This window comes from Ailuropoda melanoleuca, chromosome 14 (assembly GCF_002007445.2).
Source record: "Ailuropoda melanoleuca isolate Jingjing chromosome 14, ASM200744v2, whole genome shotgun sequence".
Classification (NCBI taxonomy): domain Eukaryota; kingdom Metazoa; phylum Chordata; class Mammalia; order Carnivora; family Ursidae; genus Ailuropoda; species Ailuropoda melanoleuca.
In genome coordinates, this window is record NC_048231.1 from 70,670,481 (window position 1) to 70,689,361 (window position 18,881).

General features: G+C 47.8%; 1 protein-coding gene across 11 annotated transcripts in view; it reads left to right on the forward strand.

Moving 5' to 3' along the window:
- Nucleotides 1-18,881, forward strand: part of FHOD3 (formin homology 2 domain containing 3) — a 505,390-nt gene that overhangs the window by 432,363 nt on the left and 54,146 nt on the right. For all 11 annotated transcript variants that reach the window (XM_034643279.1, XM_034643277.1, XM_034643280.1 and 8 more), the window contains 2 exons: nucleotides 8,860-9,138; nucleotides 16,353-17,155. In XM_034643279.1, the coding sequence (XP_034499170.1) occupies nucleotides 8,860-9,138; nucleotides 16,353-17,155 (1,082 nt within the window). The remainder of the gene's footprint in view (nucleotides 1-8,859; nucleotides 9,139-16,352; nucleotides 17,156-18,881) is intronic.

The window sequence follows — 18,881 nt, forward strand, 5'->3', positions numbered from 1 at the left end:
TCTATGAAGACTGAAGGAAGGATGGTGGGTTAATGTAGAAAAAGAACTCTTACAGAGAATTGACATTATGTGGGCCATTTCCTTCTGAGGATCTAACCCTAAAGGAAGAAGAAAATTCAGAGGATGATTCTTGATAAATTTATAGTTGAGATATTTATTCAACTACCTATTAAAATGCCCCTTATTTTAATATAAATGGATTTTAACATAAATGGATCTTTCTCCTTTTTTTTTTTATATGAATGCGCTGACAAGTTCAGATAAACTAAGTTGTTGACTAGGTAGATTAGTGACTAAGTGAAGAAGAGTCAACTGTTTGGGGTGAGAGTTTAAGATTTCTAGTTGTACCCCAGTTGTAGGCCAGCTGGTTCTGCCTAGGCCTGGTCAGACGCTACAGGCAGGAAGAGCTAGTATTTTCTTTAGCTAATAGTTGTTTTGATACCATAATATCTCTTGGCTAGACCACTTTATCCTGAAAAATATTTTGTGGAAGATATTTTTCACATCTGACTTCCTTATGCCTTAGCGCAGCACCTGACACAACAGAGGTATCAATAAATTTGACGAATGAGTGAGTGTTGCTACTAATTACATTAGAACATCTAATTAAAAGTAACTTCCTCCTGCTAAGCCTGAAAAAGTGACTTAACCAAAAAAACTCAAGGTCAGTCAATTTATTTGCTAGCTGTTATTACTCAGGACTATCCATTTTAATGCTAGTATATACTTTCCAAAATAGCTGTTTTGTTTGGATGTCACTGATGTTCTGTCTGGGACTATGACAAGAGCTAGCGTGCTCTTGACATGCATTGCCAGTTTGGAATTAGTGTCTTCATCCTTGAGGAAAGTCTTGTTCTTCCTATTTTCTCTTGTAAGAAAATGAGCATGTAGTTAACCTAGGAGCTCCACCAGCCCTACCGGGCATGGAAAGACAAATGAATATTGGAACTGATCCTGTTCTGATCCTGAGCCAAGACAAGATCTGTCCGTCTGATTTTAGAAGAATTTAAACAAGTTCAAAGGAAGTCTTCATATCCAGGGGTTGATATCTGGGGTCGTATGGTTTGAGTTCAAGATAATGATAAAATAATGATACAAAATACAGAGTAGTGATACACGATACAATAATCTTAAATTGCTTTTTCTTTTTTCTTTTCATTTCCTGTTTATAGTGTAAAATAGAATCTATCCACTAACCGATATTGCAATAGTTGGACCTGAAACTAGAAACTTCTTTTTTGTCCTACATGATAATACAGTGAATTATATCCTATGAACGCCATCAGAAGCATAATCCGAGGGGCAAAGGTGGGGGGAGTGCAGATTTCAGTTCGAATAGTGCTTGTAATCCTGCCCAACCCCCAGCTCAGGTGTCGGTTTCCATGTGAGCATGACACAAGGGCCACGGATCGGTTTTGTTCTTGAGTCATTTCTGACTTTCATGTGCCTCATGAAGTATGAACAGCTCTGCATCAAAAGTGATGTTAGAGTATGAAGATTTGTGTTTCGTGGTAACTCGCCCACCACTACAAACCCCATACTTCTTATGGCATTCCACTGGAGCTAAATGAACACCTTGATGGAACTGTGAGGGTTGGTATGGTGTCTATAAAATGGCATCTTCCAAAAGGGCTTCCGAAGGTGATTTTGGCCACATGGTTTTCATCTTAAGAGGTGACTTAGGCTGAGCCTGCTTAGAAAATCTAGATCTCAATTTTGAGAATAAAACTGGGCTAAATTTTGAAGACATCTGAGTACACTAGACTGATGGGTCAGTATTTTGCACATGATAAAGTAGGTTTTTTTGTTTGTTTGTGTAAAGTCCGAGGAGGCTGAGTTTGAGCCCATCCTAATGAAACCGTTCCCTTAGAGTAGTGTTTCTCAACATGGGATGATCCCTGCTGCCCGCCCCCCAATCTCCCTCCGAGAGACATTTGGCAGTGTCTGGAGATATTTTTAGTTGTCACAACTGAGGGGGAGGTGCTATTGGCCTCTAGTGGGTAGAGGCCAGGAATGCTGCTGAACTCCCTACGGTGCACAGGACAGCCCCCCCCCACGCCCCAGAATTCTCCAACCCCAAATATCGATGGTATTAAGGCCAAGAAATCCTGCTCTAGAGTGAATCTGAGTGAATAGCTTAGCATGAACTGGCCCAACACCAAACGCAAAGTCTAAAGAATTTCCAAAGTTGTGAGCTTTTTCTCTTGGGACCTTTTTCACATTTATGTGATTAAACCACAAGTTTAACATTGATGGTGTTAGTTATGAGCTCTGAACTGGGGAGGTCCCTGGAATGTACAGGATTTGGAGCAACTATTATAGAATTGGCTGGCCCAGCCCTTGGTTTCGTAAGACCTGCCAGAGAGCCAAGTCCTGGCAGAGTCATCGAGACACCATCACAGACTGAAATCAATTGAAGCCACCCAAAGACTTATTAAGTTCAGATCTTTCTACCAGCAATTTATCTCTTCAAAGAAAAGTTGCATGACAGGAGATCCCAACTGGACACTCTGGACTCAGCTGTCAGGGACATGGATGAAAGCAGACCTGGAAGGTTCGTGCATGCTGCATGGTATATTTGCTTGTCTCCTCAGGAATGATTATGTACTTCTCCTTTACAGCATAAGTCTCCCACCTCACAGCCATCATGATTAATAGCCTGAGCTTTCAGTCAGTCCCATGGTGTGCAAATCCCAGCTCTGCTTGTTGGGGAGGCTGGAAGGAGATAGATGTGCTCAGAGGGTGCCTGAGGGCAGCCAGTGAAGAAACCGTTCACGGAGGTGTGGGGAAGGTCACAGGACCATCCGGTGGAGAAGCCTCTGGAGACGAGCAGTGGTGGGAGACTGTCCACACTGCTCCCACCTCCAGGCCTGGAGGAACTTGGTCCATGCCTGGGACTCAGTAAGAGCTGTGGCCTTGGGAAGGAGGGCACAGGACAGAAACGGTGGCCTGATCACCTCTGCCAAACTGAGGCCCCATGTGAAGAGAGTGGAGTCATAAATACTCCAGCCTCTCCTCCCCCTCCCCCCCGCCCCGCTGCTACCACCCTGTGAAAGTGAGAGGCAGCCAGCCTCCCAGGGCACAGAGCAGAGAGTGGTCTGGAGAAGCAGCCGTGAGCATCCAGCCCACGGTGTAGCCCTGGACAAGTTGCTTAACTTCTCTGGGCAGGTGTCCTCACTTCCCACACGGGGACACAAATCTTCATACTGCTGGTATGAGGACTCCATAGCGTGGCGTGTATGTGGTTCCGGGGACGCGCCAGTATATAGAAGGCGCTCGGTACCCAGTACGTTGGGCCGGATGTCTAGTTAGATTTTCGGGACCAGATGAGTTGGTGCTGGGCTTTCAGAGGGACAAAGAGAACTAGCTGTTAGGAGCCATCCTCTGCCCTGGCTAAGTTGCTCAGGGCCTGTTCTCTCTCATCTCCCTCCCACTTCTGTGATCTGCATGAAGGAAGTCCCAGCATCTGGCGGATACCCTGTTATATTCTCTCAACAAAAGCAGTGACGTTTTCCCTCTTTCCCTGTGGTTCTCATGTTGATGGGTTCCCATCCTGCTCCCACGCCCAGTCTCTCTCTCCTGTAATGTCTGTTTTCTTTGGATAAAGAATTCCCTTCAGTGGCCATGTTTGGGTTGCAGGCCCATCCCCAGGATGGTGACAACCAGGTTCCTTGTTACTTCTTTCTGAGTATACTGTGGATCTCTTCCTTTCAATGATTTCTTCCACATTACCTAAATTAGCCATTCCTATATCCCTTTATGCAGTTTAATTTTGATTTTTTTTCTCCTTTTTCTCCTCTCTGCACACCCACCTTAAAATTTAGTTTAAAGCCCTTTGAATCAGGTCAGAGCAGGATCTGGCCAAATACATTTTTCTGGCCTTTGCTAAGTGCGTTCTGGCAATGCCAGGATCCCATCAGTCTGCTCGATTAGGATGTGGTCCAGGAAGACAGGTCCCGGTTTTGGATGCCTTTTATGTTGCCAGGCATTTCTTGCCATGTCCTCCCTTTGCTTTCATACTCATACCTGCTGCGGGAAGGACTACCTGGTGCTTGGCCCAGGAACTTCTTTCAACTCCTCTCCTCCTCCGCTCAGCCCCAGAGATGCGGCAGATCTTCACGTCCTTCCTTCGTCCGGGGTGATAGGCGGGCATGGCTGCTCATGATGGAAAGGCTGGGGGCGGGGAGCCCTGGCAGCCCCTGACTTGCAGGTTTGGTTTATTGCAGTCATTTTTTTTAAAAGATTTTTTATTTATTTATTTGACAGAGATAGAGACAGTGAGAGAGGGAACACAAGCAGGGGGAGTGGGAAAGGAAGAAGCAGGCTCATAGCGGAGGAGCCTGATGTGGGGCTCGATCCCGTAACGCTGGGATCACGCCCTGAGCCGTAGGCAGACGCTTAACAACGCTGCCACCCAGGCGCCCCTATTGCAGTCATTTCTGACCCTGCATCAAAGGCAGGGCTTCAAGGTCCTTATAGGCATGTGCTCGGGAATGGGTACCCTGCCCAGCACCATGGCCTGGGCCTTCACTCTTCCCTCCCCAGCCTTGCTTTCTGAGGACAATAGGAGAGGCCTCCCCACAGAGGGGTTGTGTGGATTTAGTAGACCGTTCATGTGAGGTGTGCTCCATTGCAGTCCTCAGAGGGAGACAGCACCCCATGCTTCCCTCAGATGCTGACCGGCTAGCTCCCTTAGTGGCTCTCTGGAGTGGGATCAGCTTCCCATGGGTGCCATGTTTTTATTCATCACGGTCTGTTGAGCCCCAGTGTCTGGCATCCGCCTCTTCCTCCTTAGTCTCTGTCTGCAGGGCTTGCTTCCTGGACTGGGTGCTCCACACGACTGAGGAGCTTCACCCATAGCACCAGGCATGCGTCAGCTGTCCCAGCGGGAAGTGTTGTTTGCCTGTCTCTACCTACAGCAGCCATCACCGCCCTCAGTGTGACATCCTAGGTCCTCACCCTGCCTTGCAAGAACAGCAAGACAGATAGCTTTCATTCCTCCAGCATGCCCCGTGCTCTCGGTGTCTGCACATACTTCTTCCTTCTGCCCAGAACATTCTCGTAGCCACTCTTCACCCTTTTAACTCATTTTCCTCCTTGGAGACCCTGCTTAAATGTCATTTTGGCAAAGCGGCTTATGTTCCTTCCCAGGCCTTGCGGAAGTCCCTTGCCATACCAGCCCCCCCCCGCCCCCCAGGGCACCATGCTGCTGTTTTTAGAGCTCTGTCACGTGTATGGGTATGTTTAACCATGTCTGGGTGAGCCAGGGGGCTGGAATGTCCATGTTCATTGGGGTAGGGTTCCCCCATCTTTGCCATGCAGGGGCCATGGCCAGGCACATAGGTTCTCTTTGCTCCTCTGTGATCCCTGTGATGACAAGCACTGAGTCTGTCACTTGTGTTACTCACGGATCACTGTGTCTTTCACCACCAACACCATTGTTGGGCCAGAGAAAGGTTCACTAAACACAAGGGCTGGCAATAGGGGGAAGTTGTGAGCAGTTTCCACCCTTAGGTGTTGACAAATGCCTTAGCTCTCTTTAGGACTGTTCCTGGAGACTCCTAGGATATGGTTCCTCCTGCTTCCTGGTCACTCCAGGAGGGTAGATGATACTTTTCCCCCTGTCTGCCCAGAGTGGGGTAGCCTGGCAGAGGGCAGTGACTCAAGGAATGGGGGTGTATGTGTGGAGGGGGTGCTGATAAGAGGGGACCTGATGGAGAAGAATGGGAAAGGGGAGCAGAAATGTTCTGAAATTTCGGGTACAGCCTCAGAGAGCTTCCTGGGTGTCAGCGAAGACTCTGGTAGAGCAGATGTCAACCCAATACTGTGCTAGGGGCTCGTGGACACAAGAGGAAGGTCAGGTCTCAGCCCTTGGGGACCTTTTTCCCTTGTCATTCCTGTGTTTGATTAATGCAGCTGCAGAAGGGCTCTGCTGTGGGTCCCGGCTGCTCCTTCCAGGGATCCCCTGTCCCTTGTTACCCAGTGCCCTCCCTTGGGTGTCCAGCGACATACCACTGTGATCCCCATTGATGGGTTTTCATGTCCTGTTTCCATAGCTGAGGAGCAAGCTCTCTGAAAGCCGGGGTGTGTGTTCTGTCAGTGACAAGTGTGCGGCCAGGCATGTGCAGGACGGGTGTTGTCGTCAGGAAGCAGTGGTGTGTGTTTGCTCCCACACCGTCACTCTCTAGCTGTGCTGGTTTTGCTTGACTCGAATGTGTGTGAGTATTTGTCCGTCGCCAGGACAGCCTTCCGTGCCACAGGTTTGCAGTCCGGGCTTGTGCTACTGAGTCGGCGTTCTGGTCAGGAGGCTGGTGTGGCGATGGCTACCTCCCCAGCAGTTGCGACAGAGAGACCACCCGCTGGTCGATCGCACGTGGAAATGCCTCCATGAAGTGGGGCCCTAGCGGAGGGGTGTGAAATTGTTTCGTGTCTTAGCCACAAGGATGTGTGGCTCGCTAGCACGTGCATGTCTCTCACCACACCTGTAGAGAAGGCCATGGCTCATCAGGGGCCAGAGTTGCTGCTTCGGTGGAAGGACACATGATGGCGGCGTGCGCTGAAGTCAAACCGCCACCGAATCCTGGGTCTTTCCCACTTCGCGTGCCCAGTGTCCTGGGGATAGAGAGTGGACACAGACCCACGGCAACCACCCTGTCAGTGATAAAGCCACAGGGAGGCACCCCAGCCAGTGTTCGCCATATGCTCACCAATTAAACTTCAAATGCCTGCCACATGCTAGACGGCTGGAAACACATTTTCGTTTTGATGTGGCTGCTCTGAAGTAAATGTGCGCAAGGACATATGTCTGCTGTCAACCGAAGGATGACAGTGGTATTGGTCACATGGTGCTCTGCCTTGCTCGTAAATGAAGGGGTGTTTGTAGCTCCTTGCTAAATACTTTATTATCAGATGAAGACGAAATCACCATAAAAATTCCTCTAATACCAAAGGGAATTTTTCTCAAGGATGTATTCACTCTTTCCCTGTACTCAGCTCAGTCTTTGCTTTTGAGGAAGAGTGTCCGATGGTACCACGCTTAAGTATGTGGGCTCATGGTTATATGTCCCTTGGTTTCCTCCTGCTACTGCCAGGCAGCACATCTCGGCCTGGAAACTTTGTCCTCATATCACCAGTTCTTGGGGACACCCAGCAGGACAGCCAGTAGACAGCAGAGGGCTTTGTTGCCCCATCCTGCCTTCCTCTAGTCTCCCAGGGAAGCAGGTTGCTGTACTAGACTAGAAGATAGACAGCCTGTCATGAAGCCACGGGCAGGCAGAACGGAGAGGCTCTCTGACCTCTACACTCAGGTCCTACCTGACGGGCACTAGAGAGACTCCTGGAGGAGTGATTCTTCTTCGGTGGCTGGAACTTACCCAAGGACATAAGGAGAAGCTGACATTGCACCTTCCCCAATTCCCTCTTTCTCGGAGGAAGGCAGCCTAAGAGCAGATGGGGCATGGGGGTGCTGAACCCAAGGAGTCTTGGAAGAATGACTTCTGGCTGGGAAGCTGAGGGCAGCTGGGCTCCTTCCCAGTGAGGCCTGAGCTCTCCTGTCCCATGGGAATGGCACTGGCTGGCCTGCTGGAGGGTGAGCTCTGCAAACTCCACTGGCAGCCATCCCCCCCTTACCTGAGCCAGCAGGTTGCCTCCCCAGAGGGAACGCCCTGATCTGCTTGTTTTCCTGGGGTCTGGGCAGGTGTCTTACAGTTCCTGCCCTGTGCAGACCCTGCTGACTTTCTGTATTTGCGCAGCACATGCCTAGGGCTTGAGCACGCGTTCTTAGGGCACACTGCCATGATTCCAGCGATGTGGTTTCGCCCAGCCCTGAAGCTCATGCTCTCAGGAGTCACCCGTCTCCCTCTGGCCTTCACATGTGGCAGCTGGCTCAGAACTTTCTGTATTTTCAGTCATTTGCCACCCATATATGGTGCCCAGCTGAGAATTTTGCTCAGTAAAACCATGCAAGGCCATACTATGCCATCTTCCTGTTCTGTAGAGGATGTTACACATGGCAACATGAACATTTTACCTTGCTACGGGCATCACATCTCCAGTCTTGATAGGATTATACATAGTTCTGGGCCCATGAGTGATTCTCCTGAACAACTTTCAAAATCATGGGCTAATCAAATTATGAGCAAACCTAATTCAAGTGAGGGGCGACAGTCCCCATTGGTTTGGCTACCGATAAAACACAAGGCTGATCCTGGTTTGTAACAAAATACCGCAAACAGTGACTCACAGTAGACCCGTTCATTCTCTCACAGTTTCCATAGGTCAGAAGTCCAGCAGGGTTCAACGGGGTTCTCAGCCCTGGGTATTACGAGGCCCCACTCAAGGCTGTGGCTGGCCTGTCTCTTACTGGAGGCCCTGGGAAGAATCCACCTCCAGGTTCATTTACGTTGTTGTCAGAAGTCGGTTTCTTGCACTCACAGGCCCGAAGTCCCTGTTCTTTATTTTATGTTGGCCAGGAATTGCTCTCAGCTTCTAGAGGGCCACTCACATTCCTTGTCCGTCACATCACCCCTCCATCTTTAAGGCCACATGTTTCTAATCTCTCTTTGTTTTTTGTGGCCAATCAGAAAACACTGTGCTTTTAAAAGTCTCACTGGGTTGTATCAGGCCCCCCTAGATAATCTCCACATCTTAGAGTCCAGTGACTAGAGACTGCACCATCAGCAGTACCTAGAGGAGTGTTTGACTGAATGACCAGGGGATAGGAATCCTGGGGGCCATCTTTAGAAATCTGCCCACAACAAACAGCAAAGAGGAATCAGCCTCATGTAGACTTTCACACCTCACTTGACATTCCCAAGAAATTCCTGTTGTGATTAAAATCTCCATTGTTGTCTCCAGCAGGGAGTGCTGGGGATCCTGAGCCTGGACCGGAGGCAGAGGTGGGGCAGGGCACGGATGAGGCCAACCCTGAAGTAGCCCCTGCCTGCGTGGGAGCAGAGAGTGACGTGGAGCAAGCACTGGAGCAAGAGCCGGAAGAGCGGGCCTCCCTCAGTGAGAAAGAGAGGCAGAGCGAGGAGGTGAACGAGAAGGACAACTGCTCTGCCTCCAGCATCTCGTCCTCCAGCAGCACGTTAGAGAGGGAAGAGAAGGAGGATAAGCTCTCCAGGGACAGGGGAACTGGTAATATAGCCCCTTTTCTTCGTAAATACATTCCAGGGAACCCTGGGAGGGGGAGTTGGTTTGCTGGCCAGAGGTGACCCTGCTGGCTCAGCTCGCTCACTGGGTTGTGTCACCTGGTGTCTAGAGGTGAGGGGTGTGGCCACGCTGTGGGCAGCCCTCAGTTTCCTGCCCCATGGGGAGGTGGCCCCCATGCCCTGTGCCAGGCTGTTGTACCATTACTTCAACAGGTGGAAAAATGGCCCAATAATGAGGACAGCAAAGGACTTTTCCTGAGGAATAAGTCCCAAAAGAGAAATTCCTCATTTCCTTCTAATTTCTTTTTAACAGCAAATGTAGCTTTTTTTCTGAGTTAAATTTAGACATATGTCATGTTGGTATCCGCTCCCTTGAAAATTTCTTCAGTGAAGTGTGCGAAGCCATTATGATGGACATTTCAGACCAGAGCAAATTTGTTAAAATGAATTGAATGAGTACCTCTAGAAAGAAAGTGGCAGTTCAAAAAATGCTGAAGTCAATTTGATGTACGCCAGTGGCATATACATAATTTAAGGAACTTTCTTCAGTATGCTCAGGGCCGCTCTTTGGTTAGAAAGTATTTGCTTTTCTTTATGAAATTAGATCTTTTTGGCATTATAGCGGATTCTCATTCAGTTCATCTGTGTAACGGTGACTTTATGATGAGAGACCAAATGGAATGTTAATCCTCACTGGGGACTCAGGGAGGGTGCCACAGAGGATTATAGGAATAATTATTGATTTATGGTTCATATGCAACCCCATAAGGTTGATTTTTCTACCCATGACTTGTGTGCTGTTGAGATGACAGCCACCTCTCTCGACTAACACCCTCCACCAGTGGACCCATGTCTTACTAGCCAGCCTTCATTAACCTACAGGCTGATACACACTCAAGGACCCTATGTCTTGGGCCCAAAGTGCATCATGGAAGCTCTGCTGGGGCCTGACAGCCAGTGACATGACCCATGCATGGCTCGTTAGCTCATAGATTAAGGATACATTGTCCCTGAGGCATGGGTGTGTGAATGAAAATTGAATGAATGAATGGAGCCATCATGCCTACCATGAGACCTATCAACCAGTGGCTTAGTCCTACTTGATATTTGAGTTTTCACCAGCTATATTAATAAGTTTTATTCTTTATATTGCTGGCCATTATGATGTACTGAACAAGAACTGGAAGTCTTTGTGAGTTCACATCTTAGTAATTATTGCATTGAAAACCTCGTGTCTAGTTGAAGATGTATGTGCTAGAAGGTATTACATATACTGATATTTAATTTTCTTTCAAAATCAGATGGCAGTTAGTGTCCCAAATTCTACTTGTTAGTATTCACTTTTAACGTGATTATGGTCATGGTACAGGGAGTTGGGTCGGGTAAGTCTTCTTGATTAGTTTGGTCTTAAGTCATGTTTTATTATAAATAGCTGTAGGCATTATTCGTCATCACTAGGTTTAGCAAGCCTAAAACATATCAACAAGTTGGGTTGGTGAGAAGAAGCCAAGGAACAGAACTTTCTTGGATCAGATTGTCCAATATTTTTCCAAATAAGGGCAACTTTCCAAAAATGGAGACTCTGCTCCCAGTGAAGAACCATTGACTTTCTACCAAAAGCTGGTGGTGTCCAAGACTATTGACTCAGGAATTAGGGCTTTGCAGTGATTTTTTCTGCTTTAGTCTGGTGCTATTAAGAGATGTGATTGTGTTTATTTGTTGTAGCTTCTTAGTTCCTAGAAAATCCTGCTCCTAGGCACCATCAGCAGCTGTGAAGCCAGGCAGCTCCGTCATCACAGCTCTTGCCTTTCAGAGTGTTCTCAAATCACAACAGCAATCAGAATGATCCTAGTGATTGTATCCATTACTCAGAAATGAATCTGTAGCGCTTGAAAGAGTCTCAACTTATTCTGGTTGTGTGGCTTTCTTTTTGTTTCATGTGTTCCACTCCATGGTGTTAAGTGTGAGAGGCTTTATCGTAGCATTTGTTACACTTCGCTGTAATGCCTTGTATAACTGTCCTTTACCTCCACTTGAGTGTAAGCTTTGTGAGGATGAGGATGTCTGTCTTATTCATTGTGAGTCCTCACCTCCTAGCTGTAGGACTAGAACATAGTAGAGGCTCAAAAAAACCACTGATGAATAATTGAATCAAGAGGCATCTGGCTAAGATGGAGCAGCTCTGTAGTTCCCAGTCCCTTCCTCTTACAACTAAAATAGGAACACCCTGGGCATAACAGAACAATCAATCATAGGATGACTCTGAAAAGTGGAAAGAAGGCAGACTGTCTAAGGACCTTTGGACTTCAGTGACATGGCAGTGAAGCTCAAAGTAAATCCTATTCCCATAGCCAAAGAATTGGGAAAAGGATTGCCTAACAGAACAGAAAACCTTTTTGGCTACTAATACATGCCGTACCCTAGACAAGCAGTAATGGAAAATCTGCTGCTGTCCTATTCCTCTCCCACCTAGTAATTTCAGTGGGACCAAAGAGGAAGTGATCTTCTATAACTTCCACTCCATGGAAACGGGTGACAGAGTTCCCATTCTCCCCTCCCTCCAATTCTGTGGTGTCAGTGGGACTCAGGAGGGAGCTAGTCCTCTGTCCCCTGCCCAATAGGAGCCAGTAATGCTCTCTCATTTCCTTGCTGGGGGTAGTTCTGGCCTAATGGGGAACTGATATTCTATCTCCTACAGGGCAGAAGCAAGGGGCATCCCAGTTCCCCTATTGAGGTAGTGTCAATGGGGTCCTATAGAGATCTGAGATTTCACTTTCACCCAGTAGGAGACAGACTTGAGGAGGCAGTTGAAGAGGACTAACCAGCATTCTATTGCCCCTGCACTCCTTCTCTGACACCAGCTGGGCCCAGCAGGGAGCTCAACCTCCATTCCCACCCAGCACAAAAAAAAGGCAGAATGATGTGGTTGGAGGTAGAACTAGTCTGCAATCTATTCTTCCCAACCCAGAATCAGTAGGGACCAATGGAAAGCTGGAAAAATATTTGGAGAAATAAGGACTGAAAATTTCCCAAATTTGGCAAAAGGTATAAGCCTCCAGATTTAAGAAGCTAAGCAAATACTAATGGGGATAAATCCAAAGAAATTCACACCAAAACAAATGATAATCAAACTTCTGAAAACTAAAGATCGAAAATAAAAAGTCTTGAATGGGAGTAGGAAGAAACAATGCGTTATCTATAGAAGAATGCCAATTCCAACTGTTTCATCTGAAACATGGAGGCGAGCAAGAAGGGGCACAGCATTTGTCAAGTGCTAAAAGACTAGAATTATTAACCCTGAATTCTGGATCCAGTGGAAGTAGCCTTTACGAATGAAGAGAAAAAACGAGGACATTCTCAGTTAAAGAAAAACTAAGAGAATTTGCCACTCTCAGGCTACTCTTAAAGAATGGCTAAAGGATGTTCTCAGAACAGAAAGGGAATGATGACAGAAGAAGGCTCGGAATTTCAGAAAGAAATAGAACAATGGAATAGGTAAAAATAGTAAATAAAAAAGACTATCTTTTGCCTTATAAGTTTCTTAAATCATATGTGATGGTGGAAGCAAAAATTAAAATGTGATGTGTTGTGCTCAAGTGTGTAGAGGAAATAGTTCGGACAATTCTGTTTTTGAAGTAGAAGGGAGGGTAAAAGGGTCTAAATGGAAGTAAGGGTTCCGGGCTTCAAAGTGGCAGAATATCAATCCCAGCACACAGAAAAGTTAGCGTTCACATCGTAATTCCTAGAGCAACTTTTAAGAAAATGATATGAAGCAGCATAACCAAAACCAGTAAAAATCGAATTGAAATTCTAAAAAATATTCAGGTAACCCACCTGAGACCAAAAAAGGAGAAACAGGAACTAAAACAAAGAGAACAAACAAAAAATAAAGAGGCAGACTGAAGCCCTAATGTAATAATTACTTTATGTTTTGTAAGTAGTCTCTGCACCTTACGAGGGGCTCAGACCCACAACCTCAAGGTCGAGAGTGACACGCTCTACCGACTGAGCCAGCCAATAATTACTTTAAATTAAAAGATGGAGATGTGCAGAGTGGATACAAATATAACACAACTATATGCCATGTATACAAAACTCCTTTTAAACATAAGGGCATAGGCAGATGGAAAGTTAAAAGTTGGGAAAAGATATACTATGCTACCATTAATCAAAGAAAAGCAGGAGAGGCTATATTAATATCGGATAAAGTGGACTTCAGAGCAAAGGAAATTACTAGAGACAAAGAAGCAACACTACGTAATGATGCAAGAAGACCTAAGTGAATAAAGAGAGTAAGGGAGAACACCAGCATTTAAAATACTACCTGATTGTGTCCTTTTCCTTGTTGACAAAATAAGAAATTGCAACATTTCCCAGTAAATGGAGAAGGAGAGAGACTCAGCCACTTTATGTGCTACAGCTCCCTGACCTCAAAGCAGTCTTCCCATTTATGGGCCGTCTGGCCAGGCGTAGGGACTCCAGGTACCCAGATTTTCCCATTATGTTCTCAAATGCCGTCTCTTCCCTCTTTGATGGTGGTTGTCTCCTAAGTATATTCTTTGAAAGGGTTCAAGAGCTCCTTGTTCTGGTTATTGGTCCTTTGGTGAGGTTAGGTCACTGCTGAGCAGAGGACGAAGCTTCAGAGGAAACAGAGCACCAGGGAACCTTTGTGCTTCTCCAGTAATGCCTCCTCTAAGATCAGGGCAGGGCCATGTGGGAGAGACCAGTGTCCCTCCCTCCCAGCAGGTTTGATTGGGCCATTCTCCTTTGGTGGAACACAAGCTCCTGATGCATGTATCCGTGGCCTAGGTCCCTGCCACCCCCCAACACAAGTATCCACAGAGGCCCTGGGTACATGATGGAACTCACATCCTGAATGCCCGCCAAACAGCCCTGCTGGCCCTCAGGAAGCAAACTCAGAGGAATAATATTCCTGACCGTTCATTGATTCATCCTAGATACTGGGAGTACAACAGTGAACAACAGCAACCAAATAACCCTAATCCCTGCTCTTGTAGAGTTTACATTCCAATGAAGAGGACAGTTGAACAAGTAATTATAATCATTCCAGTGGTAGGACAAAAGCAGCAATAAAATAAATAAGGAAAGTGTGTGGGAGATGAGGCAGTACTAAGTGCTCTGGTGACGAATGCCAGCAAGGGTGATAAATGGCGTTGGGGAGAGGGAGGGAGCGTTGCACAATTTTAAATAAGGTGATTGGGGAAGACTTCACTGAGAAGATAGCATTTGAGGGAAGACGTAAAAGGAGGTTGAGAAGCAAATTGTGTGGTTAAATGGATGCACTTTGTGTTGGGATGGGCAAAGGCCCTGAGGCCAGATCATGCCCGGTGAGGTCTAGGAAATGTCAAGCAGCTACTGTAGCTAAAGAGGCCCAGGCATGTTTGTCAGGAAAATTAATGTGGGTTCACAGGAGGCTTGGGAACATTGAAAGGTCACTGGCTTTTTTCTTGGTGGAATGTGGCAGCATTAGAAGTCTTTGAGCAGAAAGATCTGATCAGACCTCTTAACACATCGCATTGCTGTTAAGAACTGACTCTAGAGAGACATGCATGGAAGTTGGGACCAGCTAGGGGACACCCCTGCAGTGTTGCAGGCCAGAAACCATGCTGGCTCAGACTAGGACCATGGCAGGGCAAGTGATGAGAAAAGTGGGAGGATTCTGGATGTGACTTGAAGATTTCGCTAACAGGATGCCCTGCTGTGTTAGATGCCCGTGTGAAAGAATAGGAGTCCAATGACTGAGATTTTTGGAATTGGCAGCAAGATGGATGAAAGTTGCCATGTCTGAGATAGGAAAGGGCTGCAGGAGAAGCAGGTTCGGAGAGGGGGTGGGGATGAGGGCAGCGATGGTACCTAAGGCCCGAAGACTGGATGAGATGGGAACTAAGTGTACAAGGACACAAGAGGTGCAAGGACATTTAAAGGGTAAAGATAAGGAGGAACTGGCATAGGAGACTAGAAGGAGCAGCCCGAGAAATGGAAGCAACCCAGGTGAATACAACATCCTAGAAGCCAAGGGAGGGCTGTAAGTTAAGGAGGGAGTGAGCTGCTGGGTCTAGTGCAGCACCAAAGTCTTTGACCACCTGGGAAGAGGCAGCTTTGAGAGGCAGTGAGAGCAAAAACTTGATTAGACTGGGTTCCAGAGAAAGAATAAGGAGAAAAATCGGAGCAGTGAGCAAAACAACTCTGATAAGCAGCTTTACTTTAAAGGAAAGGAGAAAAGTTGGATTATAGCTGCAGGGCTAAGTGGAGTGGAGTTTTTGTTTTTTTGTTTTTGTTTTTTGTTTTTTTAAGATGGGTGAAATTACACCATGTTAACATGCCAGCAGGAAAGTCTAGTGGGAGGAGCATGGGAAATGCCAGACAGAGAACTGCTGGAATGGCTTCCAGATGCACATGGGAAGTGACTGACCCTGCTAAGGGGGGTGGTTTATTGGTAGTCACTGGAGGGAGGCCATGGTTGGGGTTCAGGCGCAGGTGGGCGGAAGGCCAAATGAGACCCTGGAAGATCTCCTCTGACTTCTGTTAAGCTGTTGAACTGGGAAGCAAGGCTATGCTGGTGTGCAGATGAGATGGTGGGGAGGGTAGAGGAGAGAGGGGAGGTGGGAAAGGTCCCCCAGGAGAGGTGGTGAATGAGGCTGCAGGCAGTGTTAAGGGTTTCCTGGAGACTGGTGACCACAGACTTAAAATAGAGGCATGGTTTATGTGTGTCCCCAGGCATTTGGGGTACGCTGATACAGATGTGGAGTGGAGGGGGAAACAGACATAACTGCAGCCTTTCCAACACCATCCTATGGTGGGCGAGGGAGCGTCTTCCTTGCCTCCCTGTGTCTAGTTAGGACAGAAGCCCCTTAGTTATTTGTGGCTGGGTGGGTCCTGACCCGCTGTCATGGGTGGGCAGTAAAAGTGAGGAAAAGATTCCCATGAGCCACAGTGGGAGCTGAGAGCAGTGTTCTACCTACAAGCGTCTTGGGTCCTGGTGCAGGTCATTGTGACTTTGACCAGCATCTCTTCCTGGTCAAGAGCATTCTTTCCGCTGTGACCCCTTCCTTTTCAATCGCTTTATTTCAGTGTCTTCTTTGTCACTCGGTGTGTAAGGCCTCTTTATCACCTAACTGCTTTCTCATGAGACTAGGCACCTGCCACTTGCTCACTTTTTTTTCCCCCGTATGCTTTCAGGTTTGTGGTCCACAGGTGTTCAGGATGCCGGTGTAAATGAACAGTGTGGCGACATCCTCACCAACAAAAGGTTCATGCTGGACATGCTGTATGCCCATAACAGAAAGCCCACGGATGACGAGGAGAAGGCGGAGGGCGAGAGCGGGAGGACTGAGCCGGGCGCGGAGGCGGTAGCCAGCCTGGCTAGCAGGATATCCACGCTGCAGGCCAACTCTCTGGCCCAGGATGAGAGCGTTAGGAGGATGGACGTTGGCTGTCTGGACAATCGGGGCAGCGTGAAAGCCTTCGCTGAGAAATTCAACAGTGGGGACCTAGGGAGAGGGTCCGTCTCCCCTGATGCTGAGCCTGATGACAAGGTCCCAGAGAAAGCATCCGCACAGCAGAAGACGGAATCCGACTACATCTGGGACCAGCTCATGGCCAACCCGAGGGAGCTTAGAATCCAAGACATGGATTTCACCGACCTGGGGGAGGAGGACGACGTGGACGTCCTGNGCCCACCGCCCCTGCTGGACAGCGTGCCTCCCCCTCCAGTCCCCGGTAATTTATTGGCTCCTCCTCCAGTATTCAACGCTCCTCAGGGCTTAGGGTGGCCCCAGGTCCCCCGGGGTCACCCGGCATTCACCAAGAAAAAGAAGACCATCCGTCTCTTCTGGAATGAAGTGCGGCCGTTCGAGTGGCCATGTAAGAACAACCGGCGCTGCAGAGAATTCCTGTGGTCGAAACTGGAACCTATTAAGGTGGACACGTCAAGGCTGGAGCACCTGTTTGAGTCTAAATCTAAGGAACTGTCTGTCTCGAAGGTACCGCTAGCATCCCAAATGCTCTTTGATTTGCAGAGTTCCTTTCCGCTCTTGGGTAGGACTGATAGCTCTATTGTATTTCAAAATCCTTTCACGCTGCTTTGGCTATGTGGTAAAAAGAGGCGGTCCGTATAAAAATCTGCCCTTTCTGAGATTAATCTGTGTCCTGTGCTAGACGTAAAGTGCACCAGTACAGGACCCTTGATTGGCTAACATGGACGGCAGCCTCCTAACAGGGTCAGGCAAAGTAGCTTTCAAAGAACTGAATAACCCAGAGGAAAAGATAGAACAATACACCAGGGAACATGAGCGTAGCCCAGCCATAGACGCTGGCATTAATTGGAGGAAAGCAGTCGTGCAGATTTATCAAACAGATGGATTTTATCCAGGGGATGGGTCTATTTACTCTTACCTTGGTTGATTCTAGTTGATGGTAGTGGTAGTTGGAACCTCAGCTGTAACCACACAGTAATTTAGAGTCTGCAAGACTTACCGGCCGGAACTTACCATAAATTAGTTTTAGCTCCACATGTGTTCCATTTATCAGCGTTTTGGGTGAGTATAAAGCCACCTGAGTCGGGCTTCCCGACCTGCCAGTCCAGTACGAATTCTGAATCAAAAAGCACGTGCGGCATCGTCCGGACAAGAGTGCTCTTCAGACAAGGAGCCAAGTGACAGGGTCAGTGCCTGGTTGAGGAGGGGTGGGGGGTGGAGGGTTGGGGGTAGGGCAGCTCTTCCTAAGTTGGCCTTTACACTGATGTTGATTTCTGCCCAGTCTCAGCAATGATGTGAATCTAAACAATTCCAGTCTCAGGAATCCCCCCGCATCAGAATTAAAGCTTCCTCCTGCTTATAAATCCAAATGGCTAGGATCCAACACAGCAAATCAGGTCCTGTCAGTGCTCTCCTTCAGCCGAAAGGAGACCTTCTTTGGTCCTCTCTAGGAAATGACATCGAGGAAGGTGAGGTTGGGCACCCGCTCTGTGCGTCTGTGTCCTGACTTTCCCAGGACTGGTGATGTGGTGCTGAGCCGCCCGCACACCCCCTTCAGTTCTTCCAGTGCAGCCCGACATTTGGGAGAAGACAGGCCCGGCTGGTTTAAACAGCAGTGTCTGGAGGCCCCGGAGTTACCCGGGGCCTGCCCTCGCTCACACCACCCTCCAACCCTCTGATCTAGTTGGCTGGTCTCCCTCAGCCCTGACCTCCCATGTGGGCTCATCTGGGGGTGCTCCCTCTGGGCTTCCCCTGGTTGCTCATCACCCTTACATTGCTGGCCCTTGACTCAGGTGGGAGGAAGAAAAGGGAGTAACGGTTTGGCAATCAAATTACTTCTGACTTCATTTTTACAAAGGAAATAGCAAGATTTAGAGCTTCACTGAGAAAACCCAAAATGGGCGGTCCACCTGCCTCCTTCCTTCTTTTGGCCCTGCTCTGGTTGGTGACAAGAGTCTGGTCAGTGCCCTCTCAGTAGCCCGAAGTTCCATTCTTGCTTGAAGTAGGTGATGATCTCTTAAAATACTTTATTGCCTGGCTAAAGGACACGTGTTTGCCTAGTTTTTATAAGGTGAGAGCATAAGAGAAAAGTAATAATATATTGAAAAATTTACCACATGGATTCAAGTATGTTCTGCAGTGGGACCCAGAAACCCGTACCTTTGTTCTTTGGCGGTGGGGAGGGATAAGAAATGTGAGCAGGAACTAATTCACAAATGTTACAAAAGATGAA